General features: G+C 49.6%; 1 protein-coding gene across 5 annotated transcripts; it reads left to right on the forward strand.

Annotated features, from left to right (window-relative positions):
• The first annotated feature begins 3,208 nt into the window (after positions 1 to 3,208).
• PDYN (prodynorphin) lies at positions 3,209 to 17,223 on the forward strand. 5 transcript variants are annotated; one of them, XM_084774251.1, is made up of 4 exons: positions 3,209 to 3,355; positions 4,756 to 4,815; positions 13,939 to 14,087; positions 15,120 to 17,223. In XM_084774251.1, exons 3-4 carry the CDS (start codon positions 13,956 to 13,958, stop codon positions 15,732 to 15,734), a joined length of 747 nt encoding a protein of 248 aa, XP_084630377.1. In that variant the 5' UTR covers positions 3,209 to 3,355; positions 4,756 to 4,815; positions 13,939 to 13,955; the 3' UTR covers positions 15,735 to 17,223. The 5 variants fall into 5 exon arrangements, with proteins under 5 accessions (XP_084630377.1, XP_084630378.1, XP_084630375.1 ...); XM_084774252.1 differs by having other exon boundaries at positions 13,942 to 14,087; XM_084774249.1 differs by lacking the exon at positions 3,209 to 3,355 and adding an exon at positions 3,362 to 3,485.
• The last annotated feature ends 4,109 nt before the right edge of the window (positions 17,224 to 21,332 follow it).

Below are 21,332 nucleotides of genomic sequence, written 5' to 3' on the forward strand. Positions count from 1 at the left end.
TTTTTAGCATCGTTGACAAAGACCAGGTGGCTGTAGCTACATGGATTTCTATCTGTGTCATCAGCTATGTTTCGCTGATCTACTTGTTTTCTCTTTTTTTTTGCCAGTGCCATGCCCATATGGAAATGGCACAGTGATTCTGCCAAGCAATGCTCTTCTCACTTAGGATTGCTTTGACTACCAGGGTCTTCTGTGGTTTTTATAGGGATTTTTAAAACATATTTTATGTTTCTGTGAAGCATGATGTTGGGTTCTGATGAGTATTGCTTTTGGTAAGACAGCTATTTTCACAATATTGATTCATCTAATCCATGCTCTTTCATCGTCTAGTGTCTTTTTCTATTTTTTTCCTTCAGCATTTTAGCGTTTTCACTATTTTTCACGTCTTTGGATAGGCTTATTCCGAGGTGGTTCATTTGCTTCCTCCCAGCCTGGTTCTTAGTTTGCAAGCAGAAGGTAGGGGGATCGGAGGACAGTTGATAGATGAGGGAAGTTTGCGACAGTGGAGAACATAAGGGCCCGCTTCAGTTTTCTTTACTTTCCTGTTTCCTAACGTGATCCTCCTGAGACATTTCTAACAGCCCAACTCGAGGGCTGATTGTTTCAAGTATTTTCTTCCCTTTATACTTTCTTCTTGTCCACTTCAGGATCTGAATTAGAGGTCATCATTCACCCAGGACAGGCAGACCAGGAGCAGGAGAGAACTCAGGAATTAGTCCTGACAGCTAGATAAAGCTGGTACTATCTTCCTGCCTTCTGAGGATGACTCGGGCATCTGTGCATCTAAATGAGGTGCCCGTCAGTGGTGATAGATATGGTAAGGACACAGGGCAGTCCAGTGAGCCATTTCCTGTTCCCGTTTAATGTGAACAGAGGTGTGCATTAGGATCCCAAGTGGGAGGGGGAAGCTTTGTGTTAGCATTCTCCAGCAATAAGGAGAGTCTGCTTCTAGCTTTCTCCTCCATGTGTGCAGTAGTTGTGTGTGTGTGCACGTGTGTGTGTGTGTGTGTGTGTGTGTGTGTGTGTGTGTGTGTGTGTGTGTTTAGAGGACATTGCAGATAGAGAGGAAAACTAAAAGCCTGAAATATTTGCTCTTGAGGTTATAATAGACTCGGGTGAAGGCTATTCAATTCACTGCGCTTACTCCTCCTTAGGATGCAGAATTCCCACTTCACTCTCTTTCTTTTGCCTTCTGACTTCCAGCTATGGGAGCGACTGCCTGGTCTCTTATAGCAGGTTGTTGCCAAGAGCTTATGAAGGTAGAAATTAGGAGGAGGAGAGGGAGGATTAGGGGGGAATGAGAGCAGATGGCATGAGAGTTGGACCCTGAGGATGAAGAAACAGTTCATTCTCAGGCTGTGAGATCCCTGGGTAACAGTGACTAGAGACACTCGGGAGCGCCGGCGTGGCAAGCAGGAAGGCAGCATGAGAGGCAGCCACCAGGTGCTGAGCAAGTGCCCGGAAGCTATGTGTTCTTGCACATCAGAACCAGCACTTCGTTCACCTTGGGAGAAGAGTTCTGTAGGAGGTAGAGAGAAGAGGGTTCAGGGGGCCTGAAGTCAAGGTCAGAGATAGCTAGGACCTCCCCACTCCCCCTGCATGGCTGGCACTACACCACACCCCGGCTACTTAACCATATAAAACTACAGGCTGATAACCATAGCATTGCTTTTCTGAGGCTACAGAGAAACAAGTGACAATGCCTGTGACGTACTAGGTACTCACCAAATGGCCCCTTCTGTCGTCCTAGTTGAAAGAGAGTGTGTCATGGCCCAGCAACAGGAAGAGAATGATGCCCCCAGAGAGGTGCAAACTGTGATTGGTGGCATCAGAGCGTGATTAGATACGCACTGTTGCCACGAGGGCAGGTGCAGGAAGTACTGGCCACGTGCCAACTGTGGCAAACGCTCTTGGCGGTTTTTTCCATTCGCTATGGCAAGATCTGGAGGAGGGGAGGGCTCTTTCCCCCATTCTACAGATGAGCAAACAGAGGCTTAGGACTCTGCAGCAGTGATGGGCAGAAACAGAAATTAAACCCACACTTTGAGTGTTACTAGCTGTAGCTCTCATGCACCTTGTTCAGGCAAACAGGCCAAGTCTCAGAGACGGACATTGTAGAGCTGAGTCCTCGGGGTGGGCCACCCAGTAGCTGGTTAGGCCTTGCTCCATCAGTGTGAGTGTGGGTGATGGCTAGGTGACCGATTTGCTGTGTTCTGTGGCCAGTTGCTCAGCGCTCTAAGCCACTGCTGCTGCACCTGGCTGGGACAGGAGACTGAAACTTGACATCTTTGATCACAGCCTGGTGCAACCCAGGAGCTCGTGCCAGGCACTGCTTGGCCAGCCTCTAACACTCTGCCGGGCAAGGCGATCAAGCTCTGCTGCAGACTAAAGAGACAAGCTTGCTCACTTGCAGACTCAGAGACGTGGGGTCCTGGGAGGTATTTGCAGCCATGCAGAACCTGCAGGCTGCTCGTGACCCAGCGGAGGGCTCACACGAGGCAGGTGTGCTCCCACCCAGAGCCGCACGAAGGCACATCATAGCCAGGATCGTGAGGATGGATGCTATGGTATTCATTCCATATCGCTGCCAGCAGAAACGGGAAGTTGAACAGTAGCCCCTGGTTGGAAGGAAGGGCAGGTTCCCAAGTCAACTGGCACCCTCAGGCAAGCGTGTGTGTGTGTGTGTGTGTGTGTGTGTGTGTGTGTGTGTGTGTCCCACACAACATGGAGCTGAATGTTCTTTTCCCATAACCAAGAACTCTCTCTGCTTTGGACACTCCAGGACGTCCTTTGGTCCCTATGTTTTGAGTCCAGCCTTCCTTTCTTGTCCCAGGATTCCTGTGTTTCTGACTCCCCACCCTTCTTTATCTCCTGGTCTCTGACAGCCTCTATGGCTGTGGGTCTTTCTCTTTTCCTCTGGCTTTGTCTGTATGCTTTCCTGTATCTCAGATGTTGCCTCTCTCTCTTTCCATTCTCTGTTCGCCTACTCTCTTTTCTGCCTTTCTGTTGGGCTTTCTGCATCTTTCTCAGCCCCCTCCTGTCTCTGCCTTTCCCCACCTTTGCCTGGGTTTTCCTGTGACATTCTCCTGAACATGCTGGAAAGTGGTCGAATTTGAAGTGACAAACAGCACTACACTGACAATCCACCCCCAGACTGCGCGACAGCATCCTCCTCCACATGACACCACCAGGAGCTGCTATTGTGTCTCACTCAGGCCCAGGAGTTGAGTGGAAGGACCTGGGGGTCTGAGCTCTGACTGTTCTGCCACTTCCCTATTGGCTCCTGACAGCGGGGCGCTCAGCGAGAGCGCTGAGAGGGCTGAGCGACAGGGGGAGACTCATCTATAAAAGGCGGGTAAGGCTCCAGCACTGCCATTGGGGGATTTGGTAGCCCTCACAGCTGTCTCTGTAGCACTTCTCTGAGCCAGGGTGCCTTCGGAATCTTGGATCGGCCACCCTACCACCAGGGACAAAGCAGGGCACAGGTAAGATCCGCAGGGAGCTCAGGCGTCCTGGTGTTATGCCTCGGCTCCTGAAGCTCTGCAGGAAAGCGGTGAGAGCTTGGGCTGTTGGAAGTCAGGCTTGGGTCTGATTATTCGGCACAGGAAGTCAGAGTTTCAAGGCTAGTTTACTAAAGGCAGGTCAGGGAGTCCAAAGAGCTGCCTGCCCTCTGGAACCCGTGCCCGGTACAGTCCTGGCTTCCACAGGTGCTAGCTGCGCTTTGAGTCTGTCACACAGCATCCCCATGCTAGTTTTTTCAGGGTCTGAGGAGAAGGGGGGAGCCTGCGTGGAAGACCAAGTGGTTTCACTAATTAGTCTGGTTTTAAAGGTCAAAATCCTCCCTGGGCTTAGATTACAAGGGCTGGGAACATTGATGAGGTTCAGGGCTCGGCATTTGCGAAGTATCGACCGGGACCATCAGCGCATAAAGAAACGCGGTCCGTTTTATTCTTTTTGAATCATGTTTAATTGCTGACAAGGTGCTAATCTGAGTGGCTTCCTCTGCTGTGATTTTACTCAAAATGAGGTCTGGGGTTGTTTGGTTGAAAGGGAATGAGGAAAGAAAGCGAGAGCAGAGCAGGATACCCAGTCTGAGCAGAGCTTACTTCCCTTGTCAATTTTACTTTGAAAGGACTTGTTGCTTTCCTGTGAATTACAGCAGCTTGCTTGCCTTACTGCTGGAGGCAGCTAAGTCAGGCTAGAGGCAGTTCACGCAAGGAAAGCCGTGGGCTCTCCTATAGCAATGCTCCCATTTAAAGAAAGTACTATGAGTATATGGAACCCCAAAATTTGACATCAGCAAAAAGCTGGGGAGCTTCAGAGAGGGTGGCGGTAGTCAATGCCACGGACGAACAGTAAATTCTGTGACTTGTTACTTTTCCCTGGGTGTTTTTGTTTGTTTGCTTGCTTGTTGTTTGTTTGTTTGTTTGTTTGTTTTCTGAGAACCTCTCAAGATTTCCAAGTATCTCTTAGTAAAGTCCCCAAACTCTTTCGGTTATTGGATGCCGTTTCAAGTACAGAGAGCAAACGCTCATTATCACCTTCTGCCAAGGGATGGTGAAACAGGCAAGGCTCGCCTTTCTCATCTGACAGGCATCGCTGTCAGGATCTGTTGCAAAACCTTTCAGAATGTCAGCCGTTTTCTGTTCCTTCTCTTGGGGGCTTTACTCCTACTCGACGCTCACCTTCCTTCCCTGTTCCCCTCACCGGTTGCTCCCATTCGAGCCCACTTTGTCTTTTGTTCTGTTTTTGCAGGTCAGTCGTCAGCAGGCTTTGAAATCTGCGTAGGGGAGCTCTTGAAGCGGCCCCAGCAGGGTGAGTTATGGGGTTATGGTTCCGGTGTGTGTGTGTGTGTGTGTGTGTGTGTGTGTGTGTGCGCGCACACACACACACACGCGCGCGCACAAGTGTTTTGGCACAATCCTGAGCCCAGGGCTTTGTCCTCATTGTGCTAAGTGTGATGGGAGGCAGGTGACTCTCTTGCCTCCAGGAGTAGCTGGCAGCTGGGACTGTGGTGTCACAGTGGTCCCGCGGAAGCTGTGTGGTAGGATTCTCGGTTTTGACACAGCAAAGCAGTTGAGGCTGGGCGGTCTGAGAAAAATGCATGGAAGGCTGAGGTAGCTCTCAGGACTTGCTGAGCGTCACCTGAAGCATCTTCCGAGTGTCACTCAAGTGTGTATGACCACATCTGAGCCTATGCCGAGTTCAAACATCCATCCTTTATTTGTTTTATGTAACTTTGCAGTGATCGCTTTCCCTTTTGGGGGGGTCTTAATTTCCTCCCTAATATAATAAAGATAATAAGAAAGCCAGCCTCTCCCCCCCCCCCCCATGATATTATGAGGCTCCTGTGGGAGGCTGTATGCACCTGGCATTTGGTAGGCACTCAGTAAATGCTATTATGGTCAACTATCTGATGACTCAAAATGGCAGGCTTCAAAATGACCCCTCCCCTCTCTTACATGACCTCTTCAGTCACCCCATTCCATCCTGCAGTGTGCTCTTCCAAGGAAATCAGATATTTCTGGGGCCAGTGTTTTCTCCCCATTCTTACAGGTGACGTCATTGCCTTATCTGCCCTCCCCCCTCACCCCTGGATGATGAGGTCCCTCCCTGATATTTCTTTCCACCTCCAGTTTTCCTGGCACAGCTTTTTTTTTTTTTTATTAGATCTTTCCCTCATTATCAGAAGGGCCAGTAGTTACTGGTTTGGTTTCAGTGTGTATCTGACAAAGTGTGGCCAGCAGATGACTTTTCTCACCAGTTTGCTCATCTTAGCTGGTAAGTGACTGGAAGATTTTTGTTTGTTTGCTTTGTTTTGTTTTTCTGAGACAAGGCTTCTCTGTGTAGCCTTAGCTGTCCTGGACTCACTTGGTAGACCAGGCTGGCCTTGAACTCACAGAGATCTGCCTGCCTCTGCCTCTGCCTCTCAGAGTGCTGGCATTACAGGCCCGTGGTGCACCACTGCATCCAGCTGTGATTGGCAAATCTTAGTGGGTCTGACAAGGTGCTGAAACAAATTAACCAAGACAGAGTTGACCACGGTAGGGGGAGATAGCAACATCAGCTGAGCTATGCCAAGTCTTTTGCAGCTCAGCCTGGATTCCACTCCGTACTTACCCCGGAGTTGGGTGGCCTTCTCTATGAAGCAGGCGACATGCTCAGGAGCTCTGTCCTCACACTACCCCACTGCCCAGGATGCTTGGTCACTAGCTGCAGACATACTCACCAAGGGGTTATGTGTCCCCAGTCTTATTTCGACAAAATTTAATGTAACTTAAAGGCTTACTGAGTGGTTATAATGTAGCTCAAGGGGCAGCTTCAGGAGGGGAGCAGGAAAGGACATTGGCAATTGCCTCTTTTACTTTTCATCTTCTTTGCCCCAGCCCCCTCTTTCCCATTTACCCCCCTCCCCAGCTTCTACGGGGTCATTGTTGTCCCCTAAGATGGGAGATGCTGTGAATCCTAGCCCTGCCACTAAGGGGTACTGTTTTTTCTCAGTTCACAGTTTCCCCCTGGAATCTAAGCCTTTAACTAATAGCCTGTCTTCAGGGGCCATCTGGAGGCATCCTCCCTGGCACAGAGCAGCGGGCAGTCTTTGATAGATTCCAGGGTGGTTGTCACTGGAGGGTCACAGAAACCATGGTGTGTGTCAAGGTGCGTGTGAGAGCTGGAGTTCACCTGACTCACTGTGTGACCTTAAGCAAGTGACTTCATTCTTACCTTTCCCCATTTCCTCTTCCTCCAAATAGGAATAATCATATGCATGCATTGCTCCCAGAGATAATTGTGATGTTAAATCATGCCATTATTATTCCACCCTGGCTTTTCAAATAAAAACGGTCGCTGCCTCTGGAGCCCTGGCTAACTACAGTAGAAATATCTCTGAGCTGGGAAGAGGGCAAAAATCAAATCAAAACAAAACCAACTCTTTCAAGGAACTCTGGATCAAGAGGGAAAGGAATTCCTACTGTGTGCCGGAGTTCCTACTGTGTGCTGGTCCTTTAACAGATAGTGTTAGCACCCATGCAGAGAGGGAGCTAGGACTGTCTGATGAGCCCATGCTTTCACCTCTCAAGGAATATTAAAGCTCCTGGTGAGTGGTGGTTTTTCTCCTCCTTAATGGATTTTGCCCGCAATAACTCTGACTTTGTAGGGTGCAGGATGCAACCTGCTTCTACCACAGCAAACCCACCTGGCCTCCTGTCAGGAGATGGCTCCATTATTATTAGATAATATGTCTGCATGTCTGGAGACCCAGGAAAATTAGCTAAAAATTATCAGACTTATAGTGAAGCAAGGCAGCACACTTCCTTGGCGAAGGGTGAGGAGAGTAAACGCGTTTGGCTTTGTGGGCTACAGAGTCCTGTTTCAGCAGTTAATGATGCTTTTGTGGCGTGTAAACACCTGTGGACAGCTGTCAGTGGGGCCGAGGTTCTCCAGACAGATGGAACCCATAGAAACCCATAGAATATATCTGTGACTGGAAAGGGATGACTTGGATCTGTGGTTATGGTGTAGACTATGTCCAGATTGCAGTTTTCTGTTTGTTAGGATGCTCACACCTTCTTCCTCCACTTCTCTTCTCCCACACTGGGAGGTTATGTGTGCGCTGAGTGTGACCAAGGCTGAGAGGGCTCCAGCCGCCTCCCCCTGGGTCCCTGGCTGAGCCTTACTTCCTGCATGCCTTTCTACTTCTCAATCCACTGAGGGCTAATGCTACTCTCTCCTCAGTTTGCCCCAGGTGGAGATGGCAGGCAGCAGGTCCAGCTTCCAAATTCTGTCTCCATCACAGACAGATCCCCAATGGAAAGGTGGGACCCCCTCCCCCGCCCCATCCTGACGTGGGAGCCACCAGACATTGATCTGTAATTTGTATATCCTTTAAAGGTGTAAAGCCAAAGCAAACCAAACAAGAGAACCACAGCTCTCATCTTAAAGGGAATAAGAGAGAGAGAGAGAGAGAGAGAGAGAGAGAGAGAGAGAGAGAGAGAGAGAGAGAGAGAGAAAGGTTTATTCTGGAGCCATTTTAAGTGACCATGGCCTGGGAACATAGTTGGAAATTCCATGTTCTGACGTGGAAGCAGTTTCGTGAATTTGTACCGTTCTACAGAACAAAGACTAAGTCAAGGCAAGTTTAAAATGCCTCAGCTGTTACATCAGAGAGGCAGGAACAGGAGGAAGCTGGGAGAAGCTTCTCTATAGGCCCGTGAGGCTACCTGATGACATTTTTAGCTTTTGTGTTGGAAGCTAGTGAGTGCGTCTGCTGAGACAAAAGCTTCTAAAGGTTCTTTATCTATTAGTCATAGGATGGTAAGCTCTGACACAGAGGTGGGCAAGGGCTGGTTGTTCTGGGAGCTAAAGCTGGCCCACGATAGGAAAATGAGCCTCTGTATCTGTAACAGCCCTATCTTTCCAACCACCGGCTCACTCTGCAAATACAGCTTCTTCTCAGGAGTGTGCACATTCACCAAAAAGGAGGGGGTGGGTCTCAAAGCCAGAGTGTAAAGACACATTCAGCCTCACAGATGAGTTGACACGCTGGGCGATAGCTTCCCCTCCCTCCTTCAGAAAGCATTAGGGAATATTGTCACTGCTAGGGGTTCTCAACTAACGCGCATAAGCTTGGTACACTGTGGGCTCCTGAGAAGTAGAGGCGGTTACAGGCTTGATATGGTCATGAGGACACCAGCTCGCCATTGCACACAGCAGCCTCGCACCCCCGCCCCACCCCCTGAACAGAGGGATAGTAGGTCACATGTTGGTTCTACACCCTTTTGACCCTCTTTCCCTTCCTCTTTAGCCCATAGAAGACCAGAGCACTGCCTTCATACTTCCTTGTTTAAAACGCCCGGTGTGTGCCAGGCACGCACTTGGTGTGCTCCTCACACTGTCCCCCATTTGTTTGTGAAGCAGCCATCACACCCTTTGTTACTGGCCCCACTGTACAGTGGAGAACACTGATACACAGCAAAGACAGCTTTCCCCACGTGGTGGGCAAATGGCTGGAATCTACACTCTCCTTACTAAACCGGCTCACCGGGGCCTGCAAGCCAGCTCAGGCAAGATTGGAGGCCTCACCTCCCTCGAAATCACTGACCTCCTCTCACGTCCAGCTGCTCTTCCAAGTTGTTTGAGTTGTCCATCCAAGCGTGGTGGATACGAATGTCTGTTAGGTGTTCCACAGGAACAGTGAGGCCTGGTCTCTCTCTCCGTGTGTCCCTCATGGCCAAGGCCAAAACAGAACACAAGTCCAATCTTTCAAAGGCTTTTGAATTTTCCCCCCAAACAAATTGGAAACAGAGCTTTCTTTCTTTCTAAATTAGAAAAAAAAAATCTCAATTTAAAAAATGTCTGTTTATTCACTCAGCAAACTTGTATGGAACTTCTGGTCTCATTTGAATCCTAAATGAAGTTCTGGACCCCACCCACCTATCATGCATCTGTTTAGCTACTCAACCACCCATCCATCCATCCATCCATCCATCCATCCACCCATCCATCCATCCATCTACCCATCCATCCATCCATCCATCCATCCATCCATCCACCCATCCATCCATCCATCCATCCATCCACCCATCCATCCATCTACCCATCCATCCATCCATCCATCCATCCATCCATCCATCCACCCATCCATCCATCCATCTACCCATCCATCCATCCATCCATCCATCCATCCATCCATCCATCCATCCATCTTTCCACCTACCCACCCACTCATGTACACCTCAGTCCATTTATACATCAACCATACAAACTTCTCTGGCCTTCTCGTGATATTTTAAACAAATGAAAACTCTATGGGCTGGAGAGATGGCTCAGCTGTTAAAGGCTAGGCTCACAGCAAATGAAAACTATAGCCAGGCCCACGAGGCTGGCACGAACTGGCCTCTGCCCCCTTCTTAGTATTGGTACTCCAGTTTCTCCTTTATGTATTTTTCTCAACTCTGGCCTCCCTGTCATGGTCAAATATGCACACTCGTACTGCAGGAACTTTATATTTACAAAATCCTCTCTTTTGTTAGACTCAGATAGTGGGCGTACTTATGTGTTGCAGCTAGCATGGGTAGCTGCTGCAGGAGCTCCACGGAGGGATCATTTCCAGACAGACCTTCTGGCTGTGATGCTTGAGGATGAATTCTAAAGAGTGAATGAATGAGAGTTAGTCAGGTCAAAAGGTAAACGATGACAGGTGTTTGAGGCAGAGCGAGCTCTGTATGCGAGGGTTGAGGGTAGCATGCGTAGGTCCTTGGTTGTGGAGTTGAAGTGGCTTGGGCAAACCCAGGTCAGGCAGATCTCACACCAGGCTGCCTGCGTGTTGTGTATTTGCTAGGATGCTGTGGACAGATTACATCGTGTCTTGTGCCTCCATGTTCTCTCTACTAGGGGAAAAATACTGTTTTCAGCCTTATGGTGCTATCATGAGGACTCCTTCACCTTAAGCTGTGTACAGGATGGAGCGCAGACACACATACAGTGTGCATTTTGCAGATGCAGGCTCTCTGAGTTGGGAAGGATGCTGGGTATAAGCAGAAGGGTCAGACTTCTTCTAGGAGGCATTGCCGAGCCCGAAATGCTGGTGCAGAGTTGCCTGGCAGCACAGTCAAAGGGGAGCATCAGAACAGTACCTCTGCCTACTGTGGAGATCGTGTTTGGGTGGATAAGCTTGAATCTGCTTCAGAACTAGCCAGAGGCTGAAGGCTGCAGGGTGGGGCCAGAAGATGGAGCAACTGGGCAGTCACCAGTGGATGAGAAGGCAAGCTCTGCAGTAGACTGCTCAAGTGCCAGTCTCCTCCTGGTCTATGTATGACAGGAGGGAGTCTTTGGTAGTCTTAGCGTCCTCCTTGCTATGCAGTGCAGTGGTTAGATCAAGAAGCTGCTCAGAATGCCAGGCACTTAGCTCCTCTATCATTACACAGAAGCAAGGGAGAGGAAAGGGTATTGGCACCAGTTTTGTATAGAGAGGTGGAAATTGGGTCTATTTTAGGGCTTAGTGGTGGGAAGTCTCCCAACAGACTGTCACAGGCTTACCAGTGTGTTTAATTTTGTTCAAGTCTTATTACAGGTCAGGCTTGCTAGCATCAGCATCAGAGACAAAACAAACAAACAAACAAACAAACAAACAAAAACCCACCACCACCACCACCAACAACAACAACAAAACAAAAACAAAAACACCACCACTACCACCACCACCACTACCAACCACAAAGCCATTTATTTTGTCTGCGTGTAAATGGTGTATTCACTTGCCCGGAACTCTGACTTTTCTCACAACAGGAAAAACCCAAGAGATGCAGAGACACGCAGGGTACATGAACATATTCCTCTGTGTTTCCCACTCCGAGCTTCTCTGCACCTGCAGAAGCTGAGTCCAGTCTCAGGAGAAGCACATGGCCTGTATTCCGGCCGATAGTTGCATATTACCTCAGATGAATTACGAAGTTCCTAAAGCACCAGTTTTTTCTCCTCTCTGAAGTGGGCGAATCATGCTCCCCTCTCTAGACTCAGCCTGGAGTGCGGTCTGTGCTCTGTGAATTGTTGCTGGGACTCAGAAGACTCAGCTGTTGATGACCTAGACCTGTTCTAGAAACTTCCATTTTCAGGTGGAGAGAGTCAACCAGTGGGCCCCGTGCCTCAGCTTCACTGCTCAGGAGGGCAGGATGTGGGCAGCTCTCTGCAATCGAAGTGCCCGACGATGGCAAGCGAGCCGATGCCTACGAAGCCTACTGTGTACTTTAAGAGAGGAGAGCTGCCCCGGGGTACGTTTCAGGGGTTTGGCTCATGGGCGGAATCTTTAGAGCCCCGGAATATCAGAAGAATCAGAGCAGCTCTCAGGATCCTGGAGAGAAGGTGGACACTGTCTCATCCTGGAGGCAGTAGGTCAGGATGTCTAAGTGGGAAGAGAGTAAAGCCCTCAGCAGGCTGGCTAGGAGTCTCTGGGACATCACAGTTTCACTTGCAAGACCCACATGGTGATTTGGCTTAAAGGAATTGACTGCTGAGGCTAGAGTGATGGATAGACGAGGCCAGCGTCTAGAGTGGACACTGCTTTTGCAAAGGACCCATGTTTGGTTCCCAGTACTCACGTCAGACAGCTCCCACCTGCCTGTCACTCCAGCTCTGGGGGTTCAGGACACCTTCTTCTGACCCCCACGGGCACTTGACGCAAAGCATGTATCCCACCCCACCCCCCACACACCACAGACATATAACTAAAAATAAAATAATAATCTTTTTAAAAAACTGACTGTAAAAGGGACAGCTTTAATTTTTTACTTTAATTGAAATATAATTACATCATTTTCCTCTTTCCTTTGCTCCCCACAGTCTTTCTCATGTCCCTTCTCTGCGACTCTTCCCATATTCACCCCTTAGAAAGGGATAACTTTTAACAGGCTTTCATATGAGTCATTAGTTCATCTGTCAGGCATTTACAAAGGGCCTACTATGTGCGGGCTGGAGTTTTAAATGCTAGGATAAGAAGTTAAGACAGCTAAAGTCTGTGCCTTTGACAGCTAATGTTCAGTGGGAAAATGGTAAGAGCAGATACTTCAGCCCATGTGAGCCTGTTGGGCCCTGTGACATCTAATTTATTTACGACAAGGAAGGAAATCTTGTGACAACCTCAGGTCAGAGTACTTCAGAGAGAAGAAGAAAAAGCATGAGGGTCCTGAGGCAGGAACAAGCTTAATCTGTTTGAGGTCCACAAACAAGTGTATGTGTGAGCATGTGTAAGCGTGTATATGTGTGTGAGTGTGTGTACGTATGTGTGAGTGTGTGTATGTGTGAGTGTGTGTATGTGTGAGTGTGTGAGTGTGTATGTGAGTGTGTGAGTGTGTGTATGTATGTATGTGTGTGTGTGTGTGTGTGTGTGTGTGTGTGAGTGTGTGTGAGTGTGTGCATTCCGTGGGTGGGCAGAGCGCTCACACAGATAGTTAGGGAGTGCACTGTTGTGATGCAGGAGGTACAAGTTACTGACAGGTGAAACCTAATCAAGGAAGGAAATGACAAGTAACAGGAGAGGAAAGGTCCTCCAGGGAGAGGAAACTGCATGTGCGAGGCCCAGAGGTGAGGCAGAGCCTGACACAGCCGTGAAAGCTGGAAGTGGACCCCAGGTTTGAGAGTGCTAGGGCTAGGGGTGGGGCCAGACTGGAGGAATGCCTGACAACGAGGCAGAGAGTGAGGTCTCCCTCTACCTAGTGGGCGCCATCTCACAATTAATATGCTGAGAAGGGCAGTCCATGACATAGCCAGAGAAGCTAAGGAGGGAGGCCAGCGTGGAGAGGCGGTGAAGATGCAGCACTTGTCCGGGTGAGGAACAGTGCTGAAGCAGAAGAGGAGAGTTTCAAAGACCTTGTATAAAAAAAGAAAACTAACAGAAAGAGCAGGCGTGTACATCAGCAGTACAGTGTTTGCTTCTGTCTCCAATACCAGAGAGGGAGCGAGGGAGGGAGAGAGAGACTCAGCACACAGTGACAGACCTGGAGGGTGGTGATAGTCAAAGTGTGACTTGAAGGTGGTCAGACCAGATCAAGCCCTGGCTCACTGGCTTCCCAGCTGTGTGGAATCACTTTCCTGTGCCTCAGTTTCTCCATGTGTCCATGGAGGACTACGGGCACAGCCTGCCTTGCGGAGCTGTTACACGGATTGTCAACAGAGCCCAGAGCCCAGGGCCCAGGATGCAGCAATTACTCAGCCCTCAAGCACGAGCATTCCTCTCTCCCAGGCCTTGACTCCTACGTTACCTCCCCAGCTTTTGTGTCCTTGACTACAGGACGGGAAGGAGAATGCCCGCCTCGCGCTGCTCTTACACCAGATGTGAGTAAAAGATTCAGCCTTGTCAGCTCGGGACACGCTTCACCATCTTGTCCTTCTCTCTCTCTCTCTCTCTCTCTCTCTCTCTCTCTCTCTCTCTCTCTCTCTCTCCAGCAGAAGAGTCAGACAGAATGGCATGGTCCAGACTGATGCTGGCAGCTTGCCTCCTTGCAATGCCCTCTCACGCCGCAGCAGACTGCCCGTCCCTGTGCTCCCTGTGTGCCGTGAGGACTCAGGATGGGCCCTATCCCATCAACCCCCTGGTAGGTCTCAACAAGGCTTCTCCGTATCACTCTATTTGTGAGTGGAGCCCAGGGAAGGGAGGTCGTGTATCTGGGCAGCTAAGCCTCTGTTGTGTTCACTGTGCCGGTGCACACTAGCTCCTGCCCTCTGGACAGCTGGGTACCAGGGTCTGACGTCATATAGTTCCCACTGCACTCTAGACTTCATCACCATGGCTCTCCCAGGCATGCACACAGACCATGTTTCCAGGCAGCCAAGTGCCTGGCAACAGGGTGTAGACAGACATGGGTGCTTCCTCTGCAGTCTGCAGCACTGGGTACACGTGCCAAAGCTTGTCACACCGAGCACCGCAGAAGGACGCAGTAACGTTTGCTGGCTGAACTGTGGTGGACAACGCTCGGGCTTGGATCCTGGCCCTTTCTAGCTAGCTCCCTTACACTGGGACCTTTCCCTGAGTCTCACTTTCCTCATCTTTAAAATGAGAATTGATCCGCTGAGATCGTGGTGATAAGTATTTAAATATCTGTCTAGTCTGTATTCATAGAGCTGCACGTAGTGTGCCCACACTCGCTCTTAGGAGAAGCAATGTGGCTAAGCATGGTGGTGGTGGTGGTGGGGCTCCTGCCTCAGACCTTCGGAACTCAAAGTGCAGCATTGCTCACTACCTTCAACATCGTTATCATCATCAAGGTCACTGAGCGCTCCCTGCAGCGCTCTGCAGTAGATCCTTTGGCCCCATCAACATACACTCCCTAAGATATGCTAAAGCCCTCCCATTCTCTACACACATTCTTTCTGCGGCTCTGAACCTCTCCATCTCTAAAGTGTTAGCAGGCCCCTCTACAGCTGGTAGGGGTCGGGAGAGCAACCATACCATTTGAAAGAGGGGAAACCATACGCGCAGGGCAATCTTGTTTCTACTTTTGGCATCACCACGTGTTATCTCTGTGCCTTTGGGATAAGCTGCCTAGCCTCCGGAAGTCTGATTTCTCATCTCTCACATGGTAAAAGTCACGGAGTGACGTCACTAGCGTGCTCTTCTATCCTTTCAGATTTGCTCCCTGGAGTGCCAGAACGTGGTGCCACCCTCTGAGGAGTGGGAGAGATGCCAGGGTTTTATGTCGGTTCTTGCTCCCTCTGCCTCCGGGCTCCGTGGCAATGATGCCTTGGAAAACGAGGCTGCTTTGGAAGAAGGCTACAGTGCGCTAACCAAGCTCTTGGAGCCCCTCCTGAAGGAGCTGGAGAAAAGCCGATTCCTTACCAGCGTCTCCGAGGGAAACTTCAGGGGTCTCTCGGGCAGGTTTGGCACCGGAAAAGAGTCCGAGCTGATAGGTGCTGACCGCATGGATGACGGAGCCGCACAGGCTGGCACACTCCATTTCAACGAGGACGATTTGGGAACACAGGCCAAACGTTATGGAGGCTTTTTGCGCAAATACCCCAAGAGGAGCTCAGAGGTGGCCGGGGATGAGGATGGGGGCCAGGATGGGGAGAGGGTAGGGCACGAGGACCTGTACAAGCGCTATGGGGGTTTCCTGAGGCGCATTCGCCCCAAGCTGAAGTGGGACAACCAGAAGCGCTATGGCGGCTTCCTGCGACGTCAGTTCAAGGTGGTGACTCGGTCCCAGGAGAACCCCAATACCTATCCTGAAGACTTCGATGTTTAGTTCTTAACCCTTCCTCACCGTGGAGCTGGGTCACTTCCCTCCCCTCTACCTCTTCCTGTGCCCGCTTCTTCGTCCTCTTGTGTGTGTCCCACTGCTTGCTTCCGTCAGAACCCACACGAAAACATCCATGCCCACCTACGCACCCACCCACTCTGTCCCGCCAAGGAATGCAGTGTTCGTTTGCAGTCAGCAGCAGAGAGGAGTGGCGGTCCCCTGTCAGCAGGTCCAGTGTCCCGCTCAAACCCCTAGACCTCTATACTATCACTACTAGTGGGGGCTTTTTGACATCAGCCCAACCAGTTACTCTGCCCCTGTGACCCCACCCCTACCCCCAGAATCTAGAGAAACTTGTCCTTTGTACCTATAGGTCCGTGGTCTCCAAACTGCACACTGATCACGTGCTCCTCTCGGAGGGAAAATGAGCACTCCCTGATAGTATGCACGTGACCCACAAGACATACAAACTAGAAACTTAAAACGAGATCTATGCGAGTGGGGAGCGTAACTGTATTCTCAGCATCACAGGGTCTTCTTATGTACCCTACTCTGGAGGCCAGAGGCTAAGTGAAAAGCCTTTGGGGAGAGGGGCAGGAATTATGACCCCAGAGAGGCCAGGCTTCTAGAATGCTAAACGTTCAGTCTGTGCATCCAGAGCTCTCATGGGTTCAGATGTATCTCTGGAAAAGCCCAGCTCCTACCTAGCCCCTGGGTTGGGCTGGTGCCTTTCCTAAAAGAGTGAAAGGCCCTTCCTTGCTCATGATGAAAAGCCATCCTCTTGACAGCTGAAATGATAAGCGGGGAGCAAAGCAAACACATTTGTTCTGTACAACAAATTCAGAATTTGGGCCAGTTCCCACCGCCCTCATTAAAAACGATCCGTATCACACTGCTACCCCAGGAGGGACAGGAATCAGCGTGGAGCCGATGGGGCTAAGCACAGCTGTGTTCTTCAGTAGTTGAATTGGCTGCGGGAGCTGCAGCCATTTGGCTGAGCCGTTTGGCGCGGCGCATGTGCCCTGGCACCAGAAAAGGGGATCCAAAAGCTGAGGCTGAAGGACTGTCCCATCTCAACACCAGAGTGAACCTCCATCTCTGTCTGCAAATAAAAGCAGAGAGGAAAATAATCCAGTGTTCAAGGTCAAGTGGATTCTCTTGACTCAAATGGCCCAGAACCAGCTGTGGTTTCAAACATCTCCATCTCCAGGCAGAGGTTTAGATTGATAGGTTAAGGAGATGGGTGTGGGACGGTGGGAAAGAAAACAGACTGGGTTTGCGTATTTGCATAAAATGTCTTGAGTGTCCCTTTCCACTCAGAGGCCACAGCCTATAGAGCTCTTTGTGTGTTCTGAAATGTGTAGATTGTTCTAGGGTGACTGTGTGTGCTGCTGAAAAATCACATTTATCCAACTTACTTGGAATATGTGAGTCCTTCATAGGCCTGTGTAGTTCCCAGCTTCACTGGTATAAATAAATAAAATTACACTGATGACTTGGTGTGTTTGCATGAATATATTCAAGTAGTCTCCAGAAAAAGCATACTGTATTATATATGCATCTATGATGTGCATACACTTGCATAAGCACACACGTGTATAGTTGTATCTCGGGATTGCCTATCATGCAGGGCCTCCTGCATGATAGGCAAACACTCTACCACCAGGCTATAACTCTAGCCCTTATAGTCACATTAGAAAGCAAAGTGTGGAATAACAGAAGGCAAGAAAGTGAGTGTTCCACAGATTCCGGTCTGTAGATTGAGTCTGCATGCCTTTGGGTAAGCCATCGACCTCTCTGGGCCTTACTTCCTGTTTCTATAAAATGAAGACAAATAGGGCAGTGTTTGTGGTGTGGCTGAAAGAATCAGGTGAGATCATACATGGGAGGTTCCCAGCACATAGTAGGTCCAGTAAATGAGAGTCTCCTTCCCCATGTGATCTTCGGGAACAATGGTAAAGTTCAGCAACAAAACGTTGAGGACAGCGAGAGGGACTGCACCCTCAGGGGCCACATCCTGTGCAGGGAAACTGGGACAGGACACAGAGATGTTCCTAAAAAGAGAGAGGGTGGTGGTGGCAAACGCGTACTGCCCTCTGCTAAACTGGCATCCTTCATTGAGCAGGTGCAGACGAGCAGCTGTCTCTTAAGTGGGATGTGTCAAAGTGACTGGGGGGCTGCAGGTGTGGGTGCCACGGGGACACGTGCTTTTGGAGTGACTTCACAGCAAGCACAGGGTCAGGCATGTGGCATTCTCTCTCTACTCATGCAGTAAGGAACTAGTGGAAAACCTACTGAGCAGGAAGTGGAGGGAGACAGTGTGGGCACGCTTCCTGTTTTTTGTTTTTGTTTTTTTTAGAATGTTACAGAAGCTCACCTTTTGAAACTGCAGTCAGGGAGCTCAGCTTTATTCATGATTTTGATAGCAGGCAATGAACCAAAGTGCTTTGTATAAGTCTGCTCCTAACCTATAGCTTCTTACAGTGCTTATAGTCTGAGCAACTGTGTTGAACTCTCCGGCAGTCTGAGGGTGTTCTCTGGGACCTGGGACCACAGACAGGAAGTGTCCACTGCAGTCAGAGCGTTGTCTGCAGGCATGGGCATTGCTGGGAGCCATTAGGATGTTCTTGCTTTAGGAAACAGGGTTTTGATGTTGATTTTCAGGCATTTGCTTTTCCCAAGGTCAGAGGAAATATTCAACCAAAGCAGGCAGGAGCAAAGAGCTTAGTACAACTTGACTCATTGTGTCTTTGCCTAGCCCTGTAGCTCTCAGGCTGACCGTTGAAAGCTGTGACAGTGCCCAGCAGCAGCAAGACTTCAGTAGGTGCTTATTAACGACTGAGTGTTTGTGATATATATTCTTTTTTCCTCTTTCAACAAGTTAGAGGATCAACAAGGAAGGAAAAACATGAATCTAAGATTAAAACTAGCGGTGATCGCTGTAAGGAAAAGAATTGGGATACAGAAATGACGGGCAGTAGGAATGCTCAGGAGGCCCTTCCCTCAGAGACATTTCTTTCCTCACAGGAAAGGGAAGTTGGAAGGAGCCTGAGGTTTGAACTCATTTCATCCAGCCACACCCAGGTCCAAAGCAGACACTTGATCAGTCTGCCTGAACACGTTTGTAGACTGACATCTCACAGCATCGCCCTCCACTGTGATGGGCCAGGATGTCATTGCTGTCCCTTTCACCAACCGGGTCCTGCTCCTTCCGTCTGTCAGCTTGGGATAATCTCTAGAGAAGACTTTTCAGCCACCTTCAGACACATGTCTTATGACTCCTCAGATGCTGAGGAGTCTGTTGGCTTATGTAAATGCAAACACAGGAAGGTTTGGCTTAGAATTGGATCAAGGGCCTTCCTAAGACTCCAGGAACTATCTCTCAGTAGGCTCCTTCTCTTCAGTGGTAAAAACTCCATACAGTTTTCAGGTGCTTTATAAAAATTTCAGGCCTCTCCAATGCAGTTTTACGCTTTATGTATTATATTCACAATATCCTAGTCAATGCTCTACTACACCTCTGGCAACATCTGGGTCTTAGGACCAATAGTAAACTAGTTCCAATCATCACAGATAGGTTTGTGTGGTGCTCTCGCTGGCCACAACATCAACATCATGGAGACAGGATGGATTCCATCTCATGGGGAAAAAAAATGGGAAAGGAAGAAGCTGGTCCAAGCGGGTGGGGGTGGGGCACCTGGAGCCTGATTCCTAGCGGGACGGCAATGTGCCAGCCCATCGCAGCAGCGGATCCCTATGTAGTGAGTGGAGGGATTGGTGGGCACAGGGAAAGCTGGCGAGCAGATGCTGTGGGGAATGTACAAGAGACTTGAAACATCTGGCTCTTCATGGTGACTCTCAGTTGGAGCTAAGTAATTATAAAGCCATATTACACCATGCACAGACGTGCGCTTGACACTAGACATCACTCTCTCACTACTTTATAATTTCTTTTTTTTTTTTTTCTCTTTTGTCCAGTTTCTGAAAAATGAGAACTAGCCCTTAAATTTTTTCCCTATACATCACGGATTCCACAATGCTATTGTTCTGGCTTCCGTTTTCCAGGTTGCTTTCATGGCCACCAAGAGGCATGCGTGCATATGAAGGATAGAGAAGATGGCCCTAGGGGTGCAGAGTATTTGGGCTCAGATTTCCAGTCTCTTGAGTGGAGAGAAGAATGCTGACTTTACTGGTCAGACGGGTCTTAAGCAGTGTGTGCCACATACAGCTGTGCTGAGAGTCCAGGCCCATGGCTTGAGCATGCTCTAGCTATGTGCACCAGTCATAACAGGAGACCGGACTTCTTCAGAACCCAGTTTTCTGATGGTAGCTCTGCTCATGGTGTGCCGGATAACCACCTTAGTGAAGCGCACGCCAGTTGAAGGGACAACATCCTACTGTTCATGTGAAAAGAGTGGCTGTGTGTAATTCTTCTGGAGTTGTGACCTATGTGCCCTGAAGTCCCCTCAAGTGTGGGTACTTGTATTACGCACACAGCTGCAGTGGCTGCCACCCAGGCCCCAGGAGAGAACATTTCCACACCCCCAGAGGACTCAACAAGATCCCCTTTAATGAGCTAGGCTTGGGGACAGAGAATATCACAGCTATTCCAGATTCCTGAGGCCCTGTCCCTGCCCAAGGCCACTGTGCAGCGGTCACAGAGCGGACAGGCATTGGCTACCAACATACCAGCCCCCTTGGTAACCTTTCAAAATCCCATTGCTAATAAGCAAGCAGTTTCCAGACAACGATGACCGCAGTCACCAGGCAGGAAGCTTGGTCATAATGATCATGACGGTCATTACCGTGCTGTGCTTTGCGTTACCCCTGCCCCACCCTCCCCCTCCAAGCCCCCTGACAGGAATCAGCCTAGCGATGGATGGGGCTTATCTATTAATTAAAGGCTCCAAAGTGAAGCCGACGAAAAAAAACCCCACGTCAGCCTTGGAAACAATTCTTCCCTAATAGACGTCAGTCTGGCATCCCTAACACTCCACAGGAGTGCAGAGATTTATAATGAAGATATAATTGCTCCTCCCACGTGCAAATGTGCACCTCTGTTGCTCTCACACACAGTTTGTCTTGTTTCTGTCTAATCTCAGTTGAGTCCATTATTTGTTCTCGGGAGCCTTCATCGCTACTGACAGGAAGTTTGTTTTCTGAAAAACGTGGACCTGTCTGTTTTCTTCGCCAATGCCTCCAGACCCCTGCCAGGCCCTCACAGGAGCTGCCCTGAGGTTTGAGAAGCCAGGGGAGCTTTCTGATTACTCAAAATATTGGGACTTGGCAAAGGCGCAGTGGACAGAGAGCCCCAGGCCCATGGGATTGAACATTGTTCTAGTTCTGCACAGCAGCTGAAGCAGGGGGCTGGATCGCTCCAGATTTCTCCTCTATTAAATGCTCCTGGTAACACTGTAAGCTTTCAGGAGCCAGCGTATGATGGCCAGCGTTAGTCAGTAGATTCTGACCAAAGGCCCGAGTTTCCGTCGCCTTATGTAAGAATGAAGGCAGCGTCTCTACCCTATGAGGTGAGGGAGTTCACAGGCACACTCGGGGATACCATCTGGCTAAAGAGTCGTTGCATAATCAGGGGCAGTGCAGTGT

Source organism: Acomys minous (genome assembly GCF_964271855.1).
Source record: "Acomys minous genome assembly, chromosome: 3".
In the NCBI taxonomy this organism is placed as follows: Eukaryota; Metazoa; Chordata; class Mammalia; order Rodentia; family Muridae; genus Acomys; species Acomys minous.

Coding starts and splice junctions, on each gene's coding strand:
- PDYN (XM_084774251.1), top strand. CDS start 13,956: ATGGCATGGTCCAGACTGATGCTGGCAGCTTGCCTCCTTGCAATGCCC. Junction 14,088..15,119: donor CCTATCCCATCAACCCCCTG/GTAGGTCTCAAC, acceptor CTATCCTTTCAG/ATTTGCTCCCTGGAGTGCCA.